The sequence below is a fragment of the Musca autumnalis genome, unplaced genomic scaffold (genome assembly GCF_047663935.1).
Source record: "Musca autumnalis isolate F117 unplaced genomic scaffold, ASM4766393v1 scaffold_4, whole genome shotgun sequence".
In the NCBI taxonomy this organism is placed as follows: domain Eukaryota; kingdom Metazoa; phylum Arthropoda; class Insecta; order Diptera; family Muscidae; genus Musca; species Musca autumnalis.
The window spans coordinates 54390587-54415743 of record NW_027411977.1 but is presented as its reverse complement, the minus strand read 5'-3'; the positions used below and the strand labels follow the sequence as shown (position 1 = coordinate 54415743).

At 37.1% G+C, this 25157-nt stretch overlaps 1 protein-coding gene across 1 annotated transcript in view; it reads left to right on the top strand.

Annotated features, from left to right (window-relative positions):
- Positions 1-15624, top strand: part of LOC141400830 (cytochrome P450 4d8-like) — a 30505-nt gene extending 14881 nt beyond the window's left edge. Inside the window, exons 2-4 of the mRNA XM_073980396.1 lie at positions 11523-11979; positions 14517-15085; positions 15146-15624. Of these exons, the coding sequence (XP_073836497.1) occupies positions 11523-11979; positions 14517-15085; positions 15146-15495 (1376 nt within the window). The 3' untranslated portion in view covers positions 15496-15624. The remainder of the gene's footprint in view (positions 1-11522; positions 11980-14516; positions 15086-15145) is intronic.
- Positions 15625-25157: the final 9533 nt, after the last annotated feature.

Sequence of the window (25157 nt, the reverse complement as noted above, 5' to 3'; positions counted from 1 at the left end):
GAATATATATGGAAGCTGCATCCAAATCTGGACCGATTTTCATTATTTTCTATAGGATTAATCCTTGTGCAGAAGATATGCTTTGTGCAAAATATTATATCAATCGAAGTATAAATGAGCTTTCTAGGACTTTCGATCAACTTTTAACACAAATTTCCCCTCTGTGGGACGCGTCACATATCTTTTTCGTTTTCTTTTGTCGAAATATGAAGATGGGTATGCCATCAGTAATTAGTTACTTACAGATTTTACGAAAGCGAAATTTTGACTTCTACAGTTCCCTTTTTTTAAATGCATATTTTTTAATTCGTTTCGCTTAAATACACGATTATTATGTTCTTAATGATCCCACAAAAACATATGCTGATCGGTTTATTCGTTTTCGACCTTCAGTGGTCACCGCAAACTGCTTTATTAAAAACAGCGTTTCGAAGGTGGCCATTTGTCAGAAAACTGTGCAATATTTTTCAACAAAAAAAAAAAAAAAAGAAAAAAATCTGATAGTAGCTCAAGGTATTATAAATCAGATGAAAACAATATCTTTTGGAAAAAATTGGTAGATTACTTGTAAAAATTCATGAAAAATTTAATTTTTCGTCCACAATAAGTGACCATAACCCCTTAATTGTGGACAAAATAAACTTATAATACTTTTTCCACATTATATTGTGAAGTATAAATATATGAGATCTAAAACTAGTATTCCAGAGTGTATATAAGTTTTGTCATAAATGTGATGGTATATTAAGAAATCGATTCATATTGAAAGATGCAATTATAATTCTTTTGTCATAGAACATTACTAAATATAATAAATCCTTTGCTTACAAGTTTACTCATAGATTTCCTATAAAATGAATAAACGATTTATCAAAATGTTAATAAAGTTAATCTCTCTATCATAAAAAAATAAAAACTCTTTTGATAAATGTAGAAAAAAACAGTTTGCCCGGAGTCGGAGTCGAGCTTTTTTTCACGACTCCAGACTCCGACTCCGACTCCAGCAAAATTTGCTAGACTCCGACTCCAGACTCCGACTCCGACTCCGACTCCGCAGCCCTGGGCACCATTCTATATGGGCTATTTCAAAACGTCGATCTATACCGACAAATTTCTGACGGAACGTTTTTAGGCTCAAAGAAGACTTAATACCAAATTTCCTATATTTCGGTAAGAGAATGTGACTAAAACTTAAAAATACCGAAAATCAAGAAGTACGCTTCTAGTACTCTTCTGGAATATTTTATAACTCTTGGAAGACGAAATAACGAATTTCAGCCATTTCGGTTGGATATTGACGTCACAATCTTCAGTATTACGAAAATCGGGAGGTACCGTTCTATGGGGGCTATATCGAAACGTGGACCTATACCGACGAATGTTAGTCAGAAATGGGGCAATATGAATGCGTGGACCTGTACAGACATATTTCTGACGAACAGTTTTATATCACATTGAAGACTAAATACCAAATTTTAGCCATTTTGGTGGAATATTGAAGACACAACCTTCAAAATATGAAAAATCGGGAGGTACCTTTCCATGGGAGCTATATGAAGGCGTGGACCTATACCGAAAAATTTAAAGGGGAGTTTGAGTACCCCCAACGAAGTCTAAATACCAAATTTCAGCAATTTCGGTGTGATAATGAAGCTAAAACCTTCAAAATACCGAAAATCGGGAGGTACCGTTCTTTGGGGACTATATGAAGGTGTAGACCGATACCAACAAAATTCTGGGGGAAAGTTTTATACCCCTAAAGAAGACTATGTACCAAATTTCAGCCATTTTGGTAGGATAATGAAGCTAAAACCTTCAAAATACCGAAAATCGGGAGGTACCGTTCTATGGGGGCTATATGAAGGTGTGGACCGATACCAAAAAAATTCTGGGGGAAAGTTTTATACCCATAAAGAAGACTACGTACCAAATTTCAGCCATTTTGGTAGGATAATGAAGCTAAAACCTTAAAAATACCGAAAATCGGGAGGTACCGTTCTATGGGGGCTATATGAAGGTGTGAACCGATACCGACAAAATTCTGGGGGAAAGTTTTATACCCCTAAAGAAGACTACGTACCAAATTTCAGCCATTTTGGTAGGATAATGAAGCTAAAACCTTAAAAATACCGAAAATCGGGAGGTACCGTTCTATGGGGGCTATATCAAAACGTGGACCGATATATCCCATTTTCAATACCAACCATCCTGGAAGTAATAAAAACTTCTGTACCAAATTTTGACTCTCTATCTTTAAAATTGCGAGCTGTATCTTGATTTCAACAGACAGACAGACGGACGGACGGACGGACGGACGGACAGACGGACATGGTCAAATCGACATAGAATTTTATGCTGATCAATAATATATATACTTTATAGGGTCTCCGACGAATATTTCGATGTGTTACAAACGGAATGACAAATTTAATAATACCCTCCATATGGTGGAGGGTATAAAAATCGGAAAAAATCGTTGAATTAAACGAGTTTCATTATGTCATTTTCCAATTAGTGGTTTTACAACACAATGTAGAGCTTAATGCTCAAAGGAGAAGTTAAAGAGTGCACTTCAGAGTTGAAGTTTCTAATGTATGATTTTTTAATATATCCACTGTATCTACCTCAAACGGATGCTGACATTTTGAAACCTGAAAAATGGGGTTTTTTGAATTTTTGTTCTAATCGGGACGCGCAGCTGGATATCGCTAAAAGCTAATTATTTGATTGTAGTACTCGCGATTTCGCATTTTTTAATGTATAACATGAGGATGTAGCCCTAACAGGATCACAGCAGTCTGCGCCCAAACACGAAATTTTTGTGCGTAAATTTTTCTCAAAAACCTATTTTTTTGGTTTAAAATTTACAAACGTCATTCGATTTCCGTGGAAACCCGCGTAAATTTAGTTTTTTTACGTTCTGAATCTAACAAGCCACGACGCGTAAAAATACACCCACTAGATCGGCGGATATGATACCCCTCAAATTTCGAAAATTTGCAAAAAATTATTTTAAAAATATCGCATATTAAAAGGCGTTTTGTATGTGTCAGTTCTACTTAAATAAATAGATCGATACGCGTGTTTAAACTGTGCGAAAACAGATATTTAAAAACTCTCGTAAATCCAGAGATATAATAGATTTTTTCTAAAAATTGAGTGTGATGCTACATCCACGGTTCATGATGGATCGCATTGAAACGGCATTGAATGATGTATTTTTTAATGGTGATTATTGAAATCGGATGCGCATAAAATGTAAATGAACTTCGCGGAAATTATGACCATTTTACAGTATTTTGCACCCTAATATGCAGCAGATGCTACATCGTGGCCGCCAAATAGAATTTGACAAACTGTACATCAAATAAGAGGGATTGATTCGCTGTGTTGGTAAATCGGATGCGCATCATGTCATTTTCATAATTGCGCGGTTTATATGCATCTCAAATGTTGTAATATTCAATATAACATTATTTTAACGTTATGCCACCATTGGAATTCCTTGTGATTTGATATAAGGTTCTAATAATATTATCCAATAGGAAAACTATAAGCGAAAAATTTGTTACAACGAAATATCATCATTATTGCGTGAAATTTTGACGAAAATGCCGAAGAACTCAAAAATTTTTTCTTCAACTTTTCCTAGAAAACCATAAAAAAATAAAATTAGAATAATATGATTTTAATTTTTTCGTAATATTTTCTTCGTATTTTTGCAAATAACTTGAATACTATAGCTCCAACCTTCACAACTTAGGTTTCATTTTACTCCTCAAAATGTCTGGATGCTGTTATAATTTTTTTATATATTTTTCGTAAGTATGAGCGCTATTGTTTCAAAAATATGTTTGTAAATACGTGAAATTATTTAACAAATTTGATTTTTCGCGAATCCATTGAGACTTTGCGATTATTTTTTTGCATCATCGCAAAGGTTACGAATTCAGTTCACGATAATAGGATATAACAGCTAACAATATTAAGCCGCGATTTTTTTAGAATTTTTTCTAATTATCATAATTAAAACAGTCATATCTTTTGCGCGCAACGATCGAAGTTAGTAACGAAAACAGATTTGGAATGCTGATTTTTTTCTTAATCTATGTACCAAAAATCATTGATGTAGTATCAAAATTTTTTTTTGATTTTTTTGAAATGAAAAAGACAATTTTAGACATTTTTCCTGATGTACGTTAGAGAGGCCATTTTTTCTGTGTCTACCATTTTGGTATTGCGTATGGGAATAAGGCTGGAATTTTACTATTAGTGTATCTAAAGAGTAATAAACTATAGGTGTACTTACTTACTTAGCTGGCCAATTACAGAACATTTGTTCTATAGACCGAACTAAGAAAAGATCTCCAATTCTCTCTGTTTTTCGCTTCGCTTTCTGCTTCTAGCCAACCCAATCGTTGCATCTCAATACATTTAACTATATATATGTGTTTGTATAGCTTATATAACTCGTGGTTCATACGACGTCGATATTCACCGTCAACGGAAATCGGCCCGTAGATCTTTCGAAGAATTTTCCTCTCAAACACACCAAGCACTGCCTTATCTGGTTGCGCAGGTACCCATGCTTCGGAGCCATACATTAGCACGGGTAGTATCAGCGTTTTGTATAGTGTTATTTTTGTTTGACGATATGTGGCTTTGTTTTTAAATTGCTTAATTAAACCATTGTAGCATCTGTTGGCCAATACAATTCTTCTTCTTATTTCACAACTGATGTTGTTTGTTGTGTTTATGGCAGTGCCGAGGTAGACGAAGTCTTTAACTACCTCAAAATTATAGCTACCAACTTCCACAGTTGGCCCGAGCTCTATGGACGCTTTGCGCGTCGACACCATCAATTTGGTCTTTTCGTCGTTTACCGCCAGACCCACCTAAAGATATCAGTTACTTCCTTTACTGATCGTTCCATGATGTCTATGTCATCAGCATAAGCAAATAACATGTGGCTATTGGTGTAAATTGTGCCATTTCTTTTGACATTTGCATTCCTTTTCCAGCAAAATGTTGAATAGGTCACACGAAAGGCTGTCTCCTTGTCTGAAACCTCTTTTGGTACTGAACTGTCCGGAGAGATTCTTTCCAATTTTAACTGAGGACCTAGTATCATTTAAAGTCATCTTACAAAGCCGGATGAGCTTTGCGAGGACACCAGATTCAGACATTGCGTGGAATACCTTTGATCGGAGGGGACTGTCGAATACTGCTTTCTAATCGACAAAAAGGTGATATGTGTCGATCTTCATCTCTTGGGTCTTCTCCAGGACTTGCCGCAGGGTAATTATCTTGTCAATGCACAGTGGATCCGCCCATTGGCCAAAAATAAAAAAATTAATGTCAAAATTTTGGTACAACATCTGGCAACTCTGACAGCTATGACATGGACCTTTTTAAAAATATATTAGTTTTTGTTTCATTCGAACGCGATCTTCTTAAGAATAGCTACAAAAGTCGGAACATTTGACTAATATTTTTTGATGTGAGTACAACCTTTGTTTTAAGTACAAGTAAATATATTCAAAATATCGCGAAACTTATACGTATAGCAAAATATTGCAGTCGATTCTGAAGAAGGAGGTAATAGCTTAATTTTCATTAAAAAATATTGTTTTAACGTGTTGTGGAATTCTAGTTACCTGCATATTTTCTTAATGTATTTTGTAATGCCAATTCGATCATAAACTTATATTTGAGCTAAGGTTTTAGTCATGATGCCCACCAGTGCGCACCTCGGGAATAATTTTCCAAAGTAGGTCATGGGTTTAAGATTATTCAGCATTCCAATCAGCTGCCATCTAGTGCCAGACTATAAATGGTGGGTCAATATCTAAAGCTACCCTAGAATAGGGTTTCTATGGATATATTAGCGTATAACTCTATTATCTGACCACGTACATTAACATAATTGGCATCAGTGGCAAGATGAAGAAATCTTCTTCAAAATTTATCTTACGTTGGCTGTACGTGCCTTCCAGGAAGAACGCTATTAGATCTATATCAAAAATTGTACCAATTTTCAGATAAAAATGTTGATTTTTTTAATCCGCTAAATTGGTTGGATTTTATGTTATTTTGGAGATTGTTTAGTTTCCCCAAGCCTTTTTTGCATCTGAAGATTCGGCACCTTTGTTCATGTCATTTTGTATTAACAGCATAAAACAATTCTTACCGTATACCCCCTCTAGAAGGAAAGGGGGGAGAATTTTACGCTCGTGGTTTCTTAAAATACTCTTCGCAGCAGCGCAAAGCTGTAACCGGCGCCTTAGCTTGATTTTTACACTCTAAATATTTTTTGGCCACTTTCTCCATACAAGTGGATCCACTGCGCAATGGTGGACTTGCCAGGTCTAAAGCCACATTGGTATGGTCCAATTATTTCGTTGACCATTGGCTTTAGTCGTTCGCACAATATCCCTGACACTATCTTATAGGCAATAGGGAGAAGGCATATGCCCCTATAGTTGGAGCATACAGTCTTATCTCCTTTCTTGTGGACGGGGTTCCAATCGTCGGGTACGCGTTCTTCCTGCCAGATGGTGCTAACTAGCTGATGCATACACCTTACAGCGCGTCGCCTCCGGTTATAAACATCTCGGCTGGTAAGCCATCGGCTCCCGCTGCTTTATTATTCTTCAGCCGGTTGATTGCTGTTTTTACCTCATCTTGGCCGGGCGGTATACATTCTATACCATCTTCTGGGATTTGATCTGTGGTAACATCGTCTTCGCTACTATTGGATACCAGCAGACTGGAGAAATGTTCCTTCCATATCTTGAGCACTCTATCTGTATCAGTTATCAAATTACCTTGCTGATATCTACAGGAGGATGTGCCTGTACCAAAGCCATATGTTTGATGTTTCACTCTTTGGTAGAATTTTCGGACTTCATTTTGGCTCCTATACATCGCGATTTTTTCACACTCCCGCTTTTCCATTTCTCTCTTTTTCTTGCGAAAAAGACGTTTCTCTTCTCTCCTTTTCTCACGACATCTCTCTCGTGCGCTACGCCTTGCTATTGATCTTTTGTGGAGGTCTCTGATATCCAAGTATGGATTTTGCGGCTGTTTGAATGGAGTTGGCAATATTTTGCCATTGTGTTGTTATGTTTTCGGGACAAGGAGTGCTCTCATTAAGCAATTGGGCTAGTTGAGTGGAATATGTTGTGGCTATCTGTTGTGTTTGCAGCCTATCGATGACCAACTTCCGCGTTGTGTCTGTTCTTGCTTTATTTGCAACGTTTAGACGGGTACGTACCTTTGCTGCAACAAGGTAGTGGTCCGAATCAATGTGTGCGCCTCGGAACGATCGTACATGAATTTCCTGACTGAATTTCCCGACTGTTGGGCCAAAGATATTCTCCTTTCCAATTTTGGCATTAAAATCGCCTAGAATAATATTTATGTCATGGGCAGGGCAACGGTCATATGTGTCTTCTAAGCGCTCGTAAAATATATCTTTGGTCTGCTCGTCCTTTTCTTCAGTGGGAGCATGAGCGCAAATAAAGCTGATGTTGAAGAATTTAGCTTTTATTCGAATTGCAGCAAGGCTTTCATTCACTGGGGTGAAGCTGGATACCAGATGTTTTAGTCTCCGACTAACTACAAATCCGCAACCAAACTCATGCTTTACGTCATGGCAGCTATTTTAGGTGTTGTTGTGACACCTTTCCCAATCCATCGTATTTCCTGTACTTACTTACTTACTTAGGTGGCCTTTTACAGAACATTTGTTCCATAAGCCGAACTAAGAAAAAATCTCCAATCCTCTCTGTTTGCTGCTGTATTTTCCCAATCTGGGATATGTAGCTTACTGATATCTCGTTTCACTTGTTCGCTCCAACGAAGCTTTGGCCTTCCAGATCTGCGAGAACCTCCATGCGGCCCGTACTTATACGCCTTTTTAGCGGGTTCATCATCACTCATTCTTATAACATGGCCTAGCTATCGCAATCGTAGTATCTCCATTTGTTCAACTACATTGATATCATTGTATAGTTGGTACAGCTCGTTGTTCATACGACGCCGATATTCGCCTTCAACGCAGATTGGCCCGTAGATCTTTCGAAGAATTTTTTTCTCGAACATACCAAGCACTGCCTTATCTGCTTGAGCAAGTACCCATGCTTCGGAACCATACATTAGCACGGGTAGTATCAGTGTTTTGTAAAGTGTTACTTTTGTTTGACGAGAGGTGGCTTTATTCCTAAACTGCTTACTCAGCCCAAAGTAGCATCTGTTAGCCAACACGTTCTTCTTCGTATTTCACAACTGATGTTATTTGTTGTGTTTATGGCGGTGCCGAGGTAGACGAAGTCCTTTACTACCTCAAAATTGTAGGTACCAACATTCACAAATGGGCTGTCGCATGCTGCTTTATAATCGACGAAAAGATAGAAGGTGTCGATCTGAATTTCTTGGGTCTTTTCCAGGATTTGTCTCAAGGTAAATATCTGGTCAAAGGTGGATTTGCCAGGTCTAAAGCCGCACTGATAGGGTCCAATAATTTCATTGACCATAGGCTTTAGTCTCTCACACAATATGCCAGATACTATCTTATATGCAATAGGGAGCAGACTTATGCCCCTGTAATTGGAGCACACAGTCTTATCACCCTTCTTGTGGACTGGACATAGGATGCTCACGTTCCAATCGTCGGGTACGCGTTCTTCCTGCCAGATGGTGCTAACTAGCTGATGCATACACCTTATCAGCGTGTCGCCTCCGGTTTTGAACAGCTCGGCTGGTAGGCCATCTGCTCCTGCCGCCTTATTATTCTTTAGCCGGTTTATTGCTGTACTTACCTCATCTTGGCTGGGCGGTATACATTCAATACCATCTTCTGTTTAGAAAAATTTTCTTTCCATATCCTGAGCACACTATCTGTATCAGTTACCAAATTACCTTGTTGGTCTCTACAGGAGGATATGCCTGTACCAAAGCCATCAGATTGATGCTTCACTCTTTTGTAGAATTTTCGGACTTCGTTCTGTCTCCTGTACATCTCTATTTGTTCACACTCCCTCTTTTCCATCTCTCTCTTTTTCCTGCGGAAAAGACGTTTCTCCTCTCTCCTTTTTTCCCGATACCTCTCTCGTGCGCTACGCGTTGCTACTGATTGTAAAGTAGCCATATATGCCGCATTTTTTTCTTCGGTAGCAGCACGGCACTCCTGGTCATACCATGGATTCTTTGGTGGAGGTCTCTGGTATCCAAGTACTGATTTTGCGGCAGTTTGCATGGAGTGGGCAATATTTTGCCATTGTGCTGATATGTTATCGGGACGAGAAGCGCTTTCATTAAGCAATTGGGTCAGTTGAGTGGAATATGCTGTGGCTATCTGTTGCATTTGCAGCTTAGCGATGTCCAACTTTCGTGTTGTGTCTGACCGTGCTTTATTTGCAACGTTAAGACGGGTACGTACCTTTGCGCCAACGAGGTAATGGTCCGAATCTATGTTTGCTCCTCGGAACGATCGTACATCCAACACGCTCGATGAATGTCTTCCATCTATCACAACGTGATCAATTTGATTTATTGTTCTTTGGTCTGGAGACAGCCAAGTGCCCTTATGAATATCGAGATGCTTAAATCTGGTACTGCTAACTACCATGTTTTTTGACGCTGCGAAGTCTATCAGCCTCATACCATTGTCAGATGTTTCACTGTGGAGACTGAATTTCCCGACTGTTGGGCCAAAGATATTCTCCTTTCCAATTTTGGAATTAAAATCGCATAGAAAAATTTTAATGTCATGGGCAGGACAACGGTCATATGTTTCTTCTAAGCGCTCGTAGAATATATCTTTGGTCTGTTCGTCCTTGCTTTCGGTTGAAGCATAAGCGCAGATAAAGCTGATGTTGAAGAATTTTGCTTTTGTCCGTATTGTAGCAAGTCTTTCATTCACTGGGGTGAAGCTGGAGACCAGATGTTTTACCTCTGACCAACTACAAAACCGCAACCAAACTCATGCTTTGTGTCATGGCAGCTATAATACAGTGCGTCACTTTAGGTGTTGTTGTGACACCTTTCCCAATCCATCGTATTTCCTGTATGGCAGTAATATCGGCCTTGTACTTTTCAAGTACGTCTGCAATGCGAAGACTGCACCTTCTCTATAAAGAGTGCGAACATTCCAGGTTCATATTCGCAGATCATGGTCCTTAAAACGTTTGCGGGATTCGTCAACTTTAGAGGGGTTCGTTTTTCTTTTCTTTCGTTTTTCCATAGTGGGATGTTTTTTCTAGGGGAGGATTACTAACCCGACGCCCAAACCGAAGTTTTTGACGTTCTTATGGGTGAACGCGCGGCACATGTTAGCTCACTACCTTTAACGGGTATTAAAAGCAGTTCCCCAGGTGACACCACTGGGAGGTAAGTGTCCACTTGAGATGAAAGAGGGACCAAAATAAATCCTGGGCTTTGCCATGTTGTAACAGGTCAGGACCGTTCCTTGGTATCTTCCATCCCCCACGTCACCCACTATAGGTGTACTAGAGGTACTAAATAGTACTAAACATTCATTCACTGATATTTAAAGTAGTTTTAATTCCGGCGCTTTAAAATTTGTTATGGAATCACTGTTGGAATTAAACCAGAATGCTTATGAAAATTCCCACTTAAAATGTATGAGATTCTACATGTAATACCATAGGCATTAGGTGATAAGGTCCTGGATCTGAAAAAAAAATAGTAAATATTGTACCATTGCTTTTATGTGAACACGAAGGCATTTTCGGAGTAACATACTAAAATCAAGTATTGGAACGTAAATAATCTTTTCAACGAATTTATTTCTGTGGCCAAGTATCCGCGTTAATGTACAAAAACACATTTGCATTTGAAAAACGATAAGTTCTAGGACAGAGAAGCCATTACATAGTTGATACGTCCGAAGATTTGCTTTACCAGCAATGAAACCAGGTAACGTAATTTGGTGACTATGTGGGTTCGAGTCCTTGGCTTTCCTTTTTCACTTGCAAATAATTTCCGATCATCAAGCTTAACTCTAAACGAGAAAATTAACAAAACTCATTAAAAATGATCTTCGCCCTAAAAAGGCAAAATTTCAAAAGAATTTATTTTTTATTTTTTTTATCATTTTAGTAAGTTCATTTAGAAACGTAGGCATATGTGACAAGTTTTTTCAAGAAAGTTTTTATCCTTCGATTGAAATGCCTTAAATATATTGACCGCTGTTGACGTTTTGGGGTGATAGACGGCCTATTTTTTGGAAATTCGAACTAAAGGGGACCAAGCGTACATAAATGAAATAAAATATTAATTAACAATAAAATTTTCATTCTTCACCTTTTCCATATCCATACATAATGTTGACAATTTTTTTTTTTTTTTGAGGGATCCCCTTTTTAAGACGAACATACTTATTGAGGCTATGAGAAAAATTATTTTCCTACTTTTTAGTTCATTTATAAATAAAATACTGTCAGTTATTTTGTTTTAATTATTTATTATTTTTTTAATCTATTAATCTCATTTTCTAGAATTACTGGAAACGACATACGAACTAATAGGCAAACATGGAAGTATTTTAAAAGCATGGGTATTGGATCGTCTTTTCATATGTACGACAAATATTGAGCTATACGAACAAATATTAGCACATCCTACAGAAATTCGTAAATCATGTTTGTATACAAATTTGAAACCATGGCTTGGTGAGGGTCTACTATTGAGTGACGCACAAAAATGGCACACGCGGCGTAAAATTATAACACCAACATTTCATTTTACAATTCTGGAACAATTCATAGAAGTCTTCGATAGACAATCGACGGTGTTGTTAGATTGTTTGTCTGAAAGAGCGGATGGCAAGACTCCTTTCGACATTATGCCGTACATTTGTTCTGCTGCCACGGATATAATAACGGAAACAGCTATGGGTGTTAATGTAAATGCTCAAACGAATAAAAATATGCCGTACACTATGGCAGTAAAAGAGTAAGTATTACAACAAATTAAGAGTCATTATAGAATTGTTTAGTTTTGAGTTGTTGGGGGAAGCAGGCGGTGAAATATACCAAGCAACGGTCCTGACCTGGCTTTAACATGATAAAGCCCAGGAATTATCTTGGTCCCTCTTTCATCTCAAGTGGACACTGAACTCCCCGTGGTGTCAGCTGGGGAGCTATCCAGATCAAACTTTGAAAAATTACGTATTTTAGTACTATAAACTAAAATAACGTCATCAGGATAAATCATAGGTTCCTGATATTGTATGTGAAAATGCGGGAATAGTCTACGGATATTGTCCACTGAATATATATCTGACATACGAGTCATAACATCCATGGTTTTGGGATGGTCCTAAATACTATAATGATGGCAGCTACTCCTGCTCTGATCAAATTGACTGAATTATCTAGTAATTATTTTTGGTGTTGTACAGTGTAATTAATAAAAAGCAGAAAAATTGGTGTCTGCTTTGATTGGTGGTGGTGTGGTTGTTAGTCAATAAAAACAAAAAGAACTCGGAAAAATTGTTTTTTTTTCAATCTCTCAGAAAAAGCAGTTTTTTTTGCTTTATGAAATGCGTTCATGAAATCCAGAAATTTGATCCTTGACAAGACTTTATGAACACTATTCCTGAAATGCACGAATAATTTTTTTTCTGTGTAGAGGCATAAGTCTTCTCCATATTACCTATAATATAGTGACAGGGATATTATGCGAACGACTAAAGCCCATGGTCAACGAAATAATTGGACCCTACCAATGCGGCTTTAGACCTGGCAAGTCCACCATTGACCAGATATTTACCCTGCGGCAAATCCTGGAGAAAACCCAATCGATGCATATCGACATCTACCACCTTTTGACCGATTATAAGGCGCCCTTCGACAGCCCCCTACGTTTAAAGGTATTCCAAGCCATTTCTAAATTTTGTATCCCCGCAAACCTCTTTCGTTCTTGTAAAATGACTTTAGTAGATACTCGGTCCTCAGTTAAAACAGGAAAGAACCACTCCGAAGAGTTTAGTACCAAAATAGGTTTCAGACAAAGAAACAGCATCTCGTGTGACTTATTCAACATGCTGCTGGAAAAGGTTATACAAGATGCGAAGGTCAAAAGTAGTGGAACAATATATACAAACAGATATATGTTTCCAATGGTTTCGTTTCGTATATTCCATAGGAACAATTCAAAACGAAACATAACCCACGTTGACCGAACTCGCTGTTTTGTTTCGTTTTGTTTACATTCGTGAGTGCTAACAAAACGAACAGCGAAATGTTCTCAATTCCAATTGAACGAAAATAGTTAAAAACTCATGAATGATTCATTTGGTTGTTGAAAAAACAACATTCCGCATCTCGCGAGCAAGCAAAGATATCTTCTCTCTCCACTCACTAATGATGATGTTAACTGATAGGGTTGTTAAGCAAACAAATGTGTGTGTGCCTGAGGGTGACATTGATCATTTCGCACATCAAATGCTTGCCAAAAATTCTTTTTGTTTCTGTGGTGAATGAAACAACTCGGCAAAGCATAGCCGAAGAACATTTCAGTAATCGTACGGTTTTCATATTTTTGCATTGAAAAGTTTGTACATTGGTGTCCAAAATAAATGAGAGAGAATTGATGGGAGAGTAATGTCCCTTTGTTAAACAACGGATGACATATCTCTCATTTGAATTCTTTATTGTCTGTTGTCACGACAACGTGCAGGCGTTGACATCAAAGATTTTGAGCTTTTGTTTTGAGACCGAAACGATTCAGAGAAACTGAAAAGATTCTGACTTTGTGTGATTGGTACGGGAATCATTTTGTTTGTTTGCGTTCATTGATTTTGAGATAGTAAAAGACTTCGTCTACCTCGGCGCCTCCATAAACACAACAAACAAAATCAGCTGTGAAATATGGAGTAGGTAGGGAAGTAGCTACGGGATTTCTTTTAAAATACTTACTTACTGTAGTAAGCCATTCTGTTAGTAGGTAAGATATCTATCCAAATAAATATGGCCTTTGGCAAAATTGAAATTGAATTGATCAGCTGTGAAATACGAAGAAGAATTGTATTGTCCAACATATGCTATTTATTTCTTAAGTGAGCAGTTTAAAAACAAAGCCACATCTATTCAATCAAAAACAACGCTTTACAAAACACTGCTACTGCCCGTGATAATGTATGGTCCCGAAGCCTGGGTACTTGCGCTAGCAGATAAGGCAGTACTTGGTGGGTGTTTAGTGTAGAATTCTTCGAAAGATTTAGGGACCAATCTGCGTTGACGGTGAATATCGACGTCGTATGAACCACGAAATGTATCCGCTATACAACGACATCAATATACATAGTTAAACCTACCATGTCATAAGAATGAGCGCTGATGAACCCCTTAGAAAGTCATATAAATACGGATCAAATGGCGGTACATGCAGAGCTTATCATAGTTTTGTCATTAATTTAAAAAACAAAACAAAAAATTCTTAACTGCCTCATTGTAGATACAAAATTACTTAATTCCTATTTGTTTCAGAATGACCAGTCAATCGGTTTGGCGCTGTATTCGAGCCTATCTTAACAATGAAATGGTTTTCTCAATTCTACACCCATTTAGAAAACTGCGACAAAATAAACTCATAAAGGTAATGCACAAATTCACAAAAAGTGTTATAGAGGAAAGACGTCAGGAATTGAAAAAGAAACTAAAATCTAAAAATGCTAGTAATGATCGTGACCCACATGGTCTGGGTATAAGAAAACATATGGCCTTATTGGATGTCTTACTTCAAGCAACGACAGCTGATGGTAAACCCTTATCCGACGAAGATATACGTGAAGAAGTGGACACAGTTGTGTTTGCAGGTCATGATACAACAACTACAGCACTAAGTTTCACATTATATCTTATTTCACGGCATCCTGAAGTCCAGCAGAGGCTCTTAGACGAAATTTATAACATCTTTGGAAAGAACACTGTCGAGCCAGTCACTATTACAAAATTAAATGAATTGAAATATATGCAGTGTGTTATTAAAGAGTCTTTACGTTTATATCCACCCGTTCCAATGATAGGACGAGAAATTACGGAAGATTTTCATTACAGTGAGTTTCGAACATTCTATAATTATTATCCAATATTTATTGGTAGTTTTGAAATTACAGGTCATTCCGTAATAGGTGATGGTGTTTTACCAGCTGGAACTCAATTCATTATGTTTCTCTTCCACGGACTTAGAGATCCAACAGTTTTTCAAAATTCAACTGAATTTATACCAGATCGACAGATGGATTCTTTTATTACTAGTCCATTTATTTCAGTTCCATTCAGTGCAGGTCCACGAAATTGCATTGGCCAGCGTTTTGCAATGCTTGAAATGAAAACTGTCCTTTGTAAAATTCTGCGAGAATATGAATTGCTGCCAATTGGACTTGATATTAAACTTACATTAGCTCTTATCTTACGTTCGGAAACTGGTATGCAACTTGGCCTAAAAAAGAGGGCGACGGCTTGAAACGTGTGATGTTTGTTCTGAAATATATATTATACAAATTTAAACTGGTATGGATGGAACTTGGTATAAAAAGGAAGGGAACCACTTTAAATGCACGATGTTAATTGTTCAATAAATATGTTAAACGTTTCTAAATTGTTTATATTATCATAGTATGGAGGGTATATTAAGTTTCTTTTTCCGTTTGTAACGTAAAATTCTGAGTCGATATGTGCATGTCCGTTCGTCCGACTGTTGTAATCAATCTAGCATCCACAATAATAGAGACAAGACGATGAAATTTTGTTAAGATGCGTCTTCTGTTTGCAGACAGGTCAAGTGCGATCATGGGCTATATCGCTCCACGGTACCGCCCGACTTCTGGTATTTTAAGTTTTTTTATTCACATTTTCAAACTGAAATAGCTATAATTTGACATTTAGGTTTCCTAGTAACCAAAAAAATTATATTCCAAAAATTATATACATAGGTCCATGTATAGCCCCCATATAACGGTACCTCCCGACTTTCGGACTTTTGAGAATTTTATCTGCATTTGTTGACTGAACTATCTGTAATTTGACATTTGAGATTCTAAATAGTCAGAAAACTAAACTAAAAGTCGTCGTCAACATAGGTCCATGTTTTGGTATAGCCCCCATATAACGTTACCTCTTGATTTTCGGCATTTTGTGGGTTTTAGCGGACCCTCGGACCCGATATTTCGAAACTGGAGATTTTAAACACTCACAAAACGTTTTCACTAAAAATTGTCAATATAGTTCCACTTTTTGGTGTAGGCATCCCGAAGAATACTGACGGTAGAATTGTTGGTAACCGTTTTGGCACAGCAGAAGCCAAAGAACGTGGACATGGAATTGCATTTGTGTATATGTCGGAAGCCAAGGGCACGGCTATCCCCCACTTGACTTCAAACACACACACTACACAAATATGTCTAAAGCCAGGGGCACGGCAATTCCCCTCCTGTCTCTAAACTCACACACACGTTCCACAAATATGTATGGGGCCAAGGGCACGCAATCCCCCACTTGACTCCAAACACTCCACAAATAATATGTCTAAAGCCAAGGGCACGGCAATCCCCCACTTGACTTAGAACACACTGATGTCTAAAGCCAGGGGCACGGCAATCCCCCTCCTGACTCTAAACACACACGTTCACAAATATGTCTGGTGCCATCCCCCACTTGACTCCAAAAACACACAAGTATGTATGTCTACAGCCAGGGGCACGGCAATTCCCTCCCGACTATAAACACACAACACAAACTAATTTCTGTTTCGCTGAGGGTACGGCAATCCCCAACTCAACAGACTAATGCTACACTACTTCCACTTTGCCAAGGGAACGTTATAAACCCCACTCAGCACATCACCCATCAACAGACGACTGTCTCGATTGTCTGTTCGCAACCTCATTTTATACCCGTTGGCGGTGGCTGGTCATCACACCCACACAGCTAACCCAGCTGATGTTGCTTTGTTCGCACAGCTGATGACTTTATTTTTATTTAGTTTAACTATTGACCGCCAGTATATGACCTGGTCATATACTGCGGTAAGGAGACTAGAGGCGAAAGCGGGGTCGGTTTAATAATCTCAAAACAAAATCGAACATCTCTCATTTCCTGGCTTGCCATATCGGATCGCATAATCACTGCAAGATTCCGAAGCAACGTCAAAAAATGTGTCTCCATTATACAATGCTACGCTCCGACAGAGGATGCCGACTCCTTAATAAAAGACGAGTTTTACAACCAACTGAACGCAACGCTACGAAACATCCCAAATCGCGACATAATTGTGCTCATTGGAGACTTTAATGCTAAAATCGGAACCGAAAATAAGGGTATTACGCACGTAATGGGAAAACATAGCCTAGGCATAAAGAACAACAACGGTGATCGTCTTATAGAACTCTGCCAAACATTCGACCTCATAATTGGTGGGTCCATATTCCCTCACAAAGACATAGACAAATACACTTGGACATCCCCAAATAGTCAAATCCATAACCAAATTGATCATCTTTGCATCAGTCGCAAATGGAGAGGTTCCTTACAGGACGTGCGCACAAAACGAGGAGCAGATATGGACACTGACCGCGAACTTTTAATTGGTACGATTAAAATAAAGCTCCGTCACAACTATAAACGTAAATCGAAGAAGATAGGTAGGCAACTCGATGTGAAGATACTTAATAACAATAATCAGAAGAGAGAGAGACGGTCAGTGAACTTCTAGAAACATGTATACCCACTAACAACAAACCTTGGGAGGAAACAGTGAACGCGTTGAAAACAATCGCGGAAAAAGAAATAGGATACAGGAAGAAAGAAGCAAGAAAAATCTGGATATCTGACAACACCTGGAAATTAATACAGGAAAGGAATACCCTAAAGGAAAGACTACTTGGAAACTTCAATACCAACCAGCAATACAAAATAATAGCAAAAGCAGTAAAAAAAGCAGCCAGAACCGATAAAAGAAAATATATCGAAAACATAGCCATCGAAGCTGAGGCTGCAGCAGGAGCGAACGATGCCAGGAAAGTCCACCAGTTAATAGGCCGATTATGCAACAACAGTGTACGAGCTAATCGAGGGCTAAAAGATTCCAACGGACAGATAGTCACTAATCCCGAGGATCAAATCCATCTATGGAAACAACACTTCGAACGTATAAGTAATATTGATCATGACAACAATCAAAATTTCCCTATTCATCTGAATGTGAATACCCCCATTAACGTTTCGATAGATGTACATACGCCCACCGTAGAAGAGATAAGAGACGCCATATTAAAACTAAAGCGCAATAAATCACCAGGAGAAGACGGCATACCCCCCGAACTACTCCAAACATATCCCACAGCATCAGCAAAAATTTTAGAACCTTATGTAAAAGACATCTGGGCAAATGAGCAATTTCCAACTACATGGTCGAAAGGAGCCATCATAAAACTGCCAAAGAAAAATGACTTAACTGTCTGCGATAACTGGAGAGGCATAACCATATTAAACACAGTTTACAAATTAATGTCCATCCTTCTAAATGACAGGTTGCAGAGCATAGAGAAGTCTCTGCGTGACGAACAAGCAGGGTTTCGACCAAACCGTATCTGCTTAGATCAAATTAATACACTGCGCATAATAATAGAGCAATCCATAGAATGGAAAACTCCACTGTATCTCATATTTGTAGATTTCAAAAAAGCTTTCGACTCTATAAACCGCGATGCTATATGGGCAACACTAACAGCAAAAGGGGTGCCGCAGAAAGTAATAAATATTATCAAATCAATGTACGAGAGTACCACACTCCACGTTCGTCATAGCGGCCTCACAAGCGAATCCTTCCATACGAACGCGGGAGTTAAGCAAGGTTGCCCCCTCTCCCCCCTTTTATTTGCAGCAGTTTTGGATGAGATTTTGTTATATTTATGTTCCAAAAAAAGAGGTATTAATTGGACCTTTGACCGGCAGTTGGAGGATCTTGATTATGCAGATGACATATGCTTATTGTCACACAATTTTAATCAAATGCAAAGCAAATTAGACGACCTCATTAAAATTACAAAGACTGTCGGCCTAGAAATAAACATTGAAAAAACATATGCGATGCGAATAAATAATATTAGCGCAAACAGCTTTATGATTGACAATAATCCCATAAAATATGTCAAAACCTTCTGCTACCTCGGTAGCATCATGTCAGCAGATGGTGGAGTAAGCGAGGATGTTAGCAGTCGGATAAACAAAGCCAGATCAGCATTCGGTCGCTTGAGAAGAACGTGGAAATCAGTCCACATCTCAAAAAATACGAAACTTCGACTTTTTAACAGCTGTGTCAAATCAACATTGCTGTATGGAAGCGAGACTTGGCTAATGACCAACAGTTTGGCGCACAAATTGCAAACATTTGTAAACAAATGTCTCCGTATTATACTTAAAGTGTTTTGGCCAAACACTATATCAAACGACGAACTGTTAAGACAGACAAATGAAGATCCAATACTTCAACAAATTACCAGACGAAAATGGAAATGGATTGGCCATACACTGCGCAAATCGTCTAACAGTGTCACCAGAATAGCCCTGGAATGGAACCCACAGGGTAGCCGTCGACCCGGACGTCCAAAAAATACTTGGAGGAGAACCATTAATAATGATCTAAAAAAAATAAATAAATCTTTCGATGAAATAAAATTAATATGTCAAGATAGATTAACATGGAAATGTATTATAGAAGCCCTATGTTCCCAAGTGGAATAATAAAAGGAAAAAAAAAATTGACCGCCAGGGTTACCGATGGTTGTTTTTTTTTCTGTCGATTTTTTTAATGTAAATAAGAAGTACACTTCTGTAATCAAAAACGTGGCTACGACTTTTGATCGTTACAACTAATAAACAATATTTAAAAACATACACTGTATGCAGATATTTAACTGAAAACAAGGTATCGGCGCACACGACATATCTAAAATGACATAGGGTAAGTGCACCAGTAGTCGGCACTTTAAGGATTCTCGTATCTTCTGCCGTATGTCATTCCGAGTCTAAATATCCAATCAAATTAAATTTAAGTTGTTATGATTCGTTATTTTGTGTAGTTTTAGATTATATAAACAATTTTTTTGATTATTTCTGTTCAACATGCAAAAAATACAATTTTAGTGAAATACTGCTTTTTTACCAGTAGTCGGCACCATTCCCCAATAGTCGGCATGATATGATCCAGTAGTCGGCATGTTATATTTAAATAAAGAAACGATGCATACTTTACATTTTTTTCTTAAATATTTGAAAGAACAATAGCTTAAGCATTAGTTATTTATACATTTCAAGTTTATTATATACATTTCTATTGATTTTACTTCAAAAAATAAGGACATTTTAACATATTGTTTAAATAAATTAGTTCGTACCCAATAGTCGGCATCTATTACCCAGTTGTCGGCACCCCACAACGTACGTACTTCAAATCATGGCTAATATTGCTTAAAATCGCTAAAGTTCCTTTCAAATTGAAACTATTTTTTTATTAATTAGCCTTTAAGGTATTTCTTTAGTATTTTTTATAATCTTTAGCTAAAAGTAATCGATAAAAATCAATGTTTATAACCCCATGCCGACTTCAGGCAAATTTTATATTTTTTTGTCCCTAAAGTCGGCATCAGCAAAAATTGCACAATTGTAAATATTTTTTAAAAATTTCTTTTTCTAAAGTGTTCTTTTAACAGTTCTCTACCTACATAACACAAATCTTGTGGAAAATTTCTTCATGTTAAAATAATTACAGAGCTTATAAGGTTAACATCTCCACAATTTTTTTCTTAAGAAACATGCATTTTCGGTTGTGGTGAAAAACCCTCACTGACAAAAACTTAAATTTCGATATAATAATTGGTCCTAGCTCAATGAAATTTGATATAAAGTTAGCTGACAATATTGTTGAAGCATTTTTAAGATTATTTTCCTATTTTGTTTTCTCAATTTTTAGTTATTTGAGTTCAAATTCAAAAGGTGCCGACTACTGGTACATGCCGACATTAGGTGCACTTACCCTAATCATTTTTTTTTTCGTTGTTGGCGTTTTTTATTGTTGGACTGCAGAATTTTACATCTTTGTGCTTATTACAGCTTTAGTCCATATTTTGTTGTATTCAAGTACCTATTTGAATAACAACAAAATGTTTTACAGTGGATATGAAATTGATTAGTTGCGGGCGGAGGGTAGGGAATACTATAGTTTCAGTTGTCACCAAACAACTTCATCAGTTCCCTTTTTCGCCGACTCTGTATCGATAAACAGGTCAATAAGCCCATCCAGCAAATTAAACAAATTTCTCATTTTGTTTAATTTGCTGGATGGGCTTATTGACCTGTTTATCGATACAGAGTCGGCGGAAAAGGGAACTGATGAAGTTGTTAGGTGACAACTGAAACTATAGTATTCCCTACCCTCCGCCCGCAACTAATCAATTTCATATCCACTGTAAAACATTTTGTTGTTATTCAAATAGGTACTTGAATACAACAAAATATGGACTAAAGCTGAAATAAACACAAAGATGCATTTTTTTTTCTTCAATTTTTTATTAGATAGCTAATAAAAATACTCGATATCTCTGGAACTGTTAGTCAAAAAATCTGAAAATATATTGAAATGTTTTACTGATGAGCAGCATCAACACAGCAAAAATTAACTAATTCAGTCGGAAATCCCCATATATTCTGGATCGGCATAAAATTCTAAATCTATATAACCATGACCATCTTGTCTGTTGAAATCAATATCCAGCTCGATATACATATTTAAGATAGAGCTTTGTAATATAGTACAGATGTTTATATTACTCCCAGGATATTTAGTATTGAAAATGGGCTATATCGGTCCAACGGCACCTGCCGATTTTCAGAATTTTGAAGCTTGTGCCAGCAAGCTCTAACCGAAATGGATGAAATTTGGTATTTTGTTATTCGTAATGGGTGCCACCGCGGTGCAGTGGTATGCCCACCCGCCTTGCACGCAGAAGATCGTGGGTTCGATTCCCCGGCTAGGCAACATCAAATTTTCAACGGTGGCAAAATACCCCTCGGTAATATTGGCGACATTTCCTGAGTATTTCAGCCATATAAAACTTCTCTACAAGTGGTGTCTTAGGACACGCCGCACAGTGGGAAACAATACCGATCTAGCGTGCAGAAAATCAAAAAATGGACTTGAAGGAAACTATGAAACGCTAGTGCAGTATTGAACTAGATTGGTGACTGTACTCAACGCCATATGTAATAATTAGAAACAGTTAGTTATAACGGGATAACGGTACATTTAAAATTGATATTTTTTACAATGTTAACGATGACCTTTTTTAGGTATAAAATTGCGATGGAAGTGTGAATTCTGTAAATATATTTTTGCGGAATGTTTTGTGTTTTTGATATACCGTAATGGTATTTAAATAAATTAAACAGTTTTGTATCCCATACGTTTTTACAGTGTTTTTACAGTGTTTTTACAGTGTTTTATTTAACTTGCCTTGGTGTGTGTTTAGTTCAAATCTGGTAACACATTTTTAACACGGTTGCAGTAGACCAATCTTAGTAAAACTGTGCACACTTTTCAGATTTGGATGACAATACACGAATATGAAATCAAAACCAATATTGGTCCATTTTTACACTGTTTTACAGTGTTTTATCTAATTTGCTTTTCAAATCTGGTAACTAATTTTTCACACAGTTGCAGTTGACCAATCGAACTTATAATTTGCACACATTTCAGATTTGGATGACAATACATGAATATGAAATCAAAACCAATATTGGTCCATTCTTACAGTGGTTTTACGGTGTCTAACTTAACCCCCTTTTCAACTCTGGTAACTGATTTTTAACGCGGTTGCAGTTGACCAATCGAAATAAAACTTTGCACACTTTTCAGATTTAGATGACAATACGTGAATACGAAACCAAACTGAATATGGGTCCATTTTTTCCTATAGCCCCCATATAACGGTACCACCCGATTTCCGGTATTTTGCTTTTCAAATCTGGTAACTCATTTTTCACACAGTTTCAGTTGACCAATTGGACTAAAACTTTGCAAACTTTTCAGATTTGGATGACAATACATGAATATGAAATCAAAACCAATATTGGTCCATTTTTACAGTGTTGTACAGTGTTCAATTTTACATGCTTTTCAAATCTGGTAATTCATTTTCAACACAGGTGTAACTGACCAGCGAACTAAAATTTTGCACACTTTTCAGATATGGATGACAATACATGAATATGAAATCAAAACCAATATTGGTCAATTTTAACACTGTTTTACAATTTTTTATCTAATTTCCTTTTCAAATCTGGTAACTCATTTTCAACACAGATGTAATTGACCAAGCGAACTAAAACTTTGCAAACTTTTCAGATTTGGATGACAATACATGAATATGAAACCAAAACCAATATGGGTCCATTTTTTCCTGTAGCTCCCATCCAGCGGTACCACTCGATTTAAGGTATTTTATCGTCATTTTAAGCCCGTATTGGCTGTTTTTTGACAACTACAACTACCTTCCAATGGTACAGAAACGTGCTCATTAACAATTATGGACATAGGTCCAGGTGTTTGTGTAGCCCCCATATTACGGCTCCACCCAATTTCAAGTGTTTTTACAGTGGTTTATTTAACTTGCTTTGGTCGTTTAGTTCAAATCTGGTAACTCATTTTTAACACAGTTGCAGTTGACCAGTCGGACTAAAACTTTGAACACTTTTCAGAGTTAGAAGACAATACATAAAATACATGTAATTAAAACAAAGATTGGTCCATTTCACAGTGTTTTAACGTGTACTATTTGAATTGCATTTCAAATCTGGTAACTCATTTTCCACACAGTTGCAGTTGACCAATCGAACTGAAACTTTGCACACTTTTCTTCAGCGTACGTAAAAATACTTTAAATAACATTTCCAATCGTTTCGTTTCGTATTTTCCATAGGAACAATACAAAACGAAACATAACCCACGTTGGCCGAGCTCGCTTTTTAGTTTTGTTTTGATTACATTCGTGAGTGCAAACAAAACGAAAAGCGAAAAGTACTCAACTCCACAAGAGCAGATAGAAAACGGAATAGTACTAAACATATGTGAATAAATCAAAAACGTTTGGTGGTTGATAAAATTCACTGTGGTATGCTGATGCTAACTTATAGGGTTGTTAAGCAATCACATGTGCGTGTGTCTGAGTGTGTCATTGACAATACGCACGGGAAACGTTTCCCAAAAATACTTTTTGTTTCGGTGGTGAATGAAACAACTGGGCAAAGCATAGCCGAAGTTACAATTCAGCAATCGTACGGTTTCTATCTTTTTACATTGAAAAGTTTGTGTTTTTGTTTTGGTTGTGAGAATGAAACGATTCAGAGAAGCTGAAAAGTTTGTGGCTTTGTGTGATTGGTACGGGAATCGTTTTGTTTGTTTCCGTTCATTGCTTTTCTTAAGTTTTGCCCGAATTAGTTGTCATTTGGCATTTCCATAGATACAGACATTTACCCACCAACGGAACTACACGAAAAAATTTATTTAATCAAAAGTTAAGGTGTATTTACTAAAAAGTCGCTTAGCCTCAATAAATATATTCTTTCTCATGATGGAATCTCTCAAATAAAACGCTTGCATTTAAATTATAAATGGTGGCAAAATTAAACGGCAAGCGTTTTATTTGAGAGATTCCATCATGAGAAAGAATATATTTATTGAGGCTAAGCGACAAATTATTTTCTAGTTTTAAGTGCATTTCTAAATAAAACACTGAAACTTAATTTTTTTAAATTATATTTTATTTTAATTTAGAATAATGTCATAAATTTTTACCTGCGACTTTTGGTTCGGGAACTAAGCATTTTTTAAGTTTGGTTCAAATAAAACTACGATTATGGGAAACATTTTTATAAATAAGATCAGATATCACTTGGAATTGATAACAGCATAGCAGATAAGAAATTGCGAAATGAAAAAGTCCGTCCTACGGTTCCAACGATACGTGGATATGTAGGAAAATTAATGCATTGATGTGTCTCCAAACAAACTGTTAAATACAAGTTTTAATTACCAAGAAGTACAGGATGTGGTGATTTTGAACTCTTATT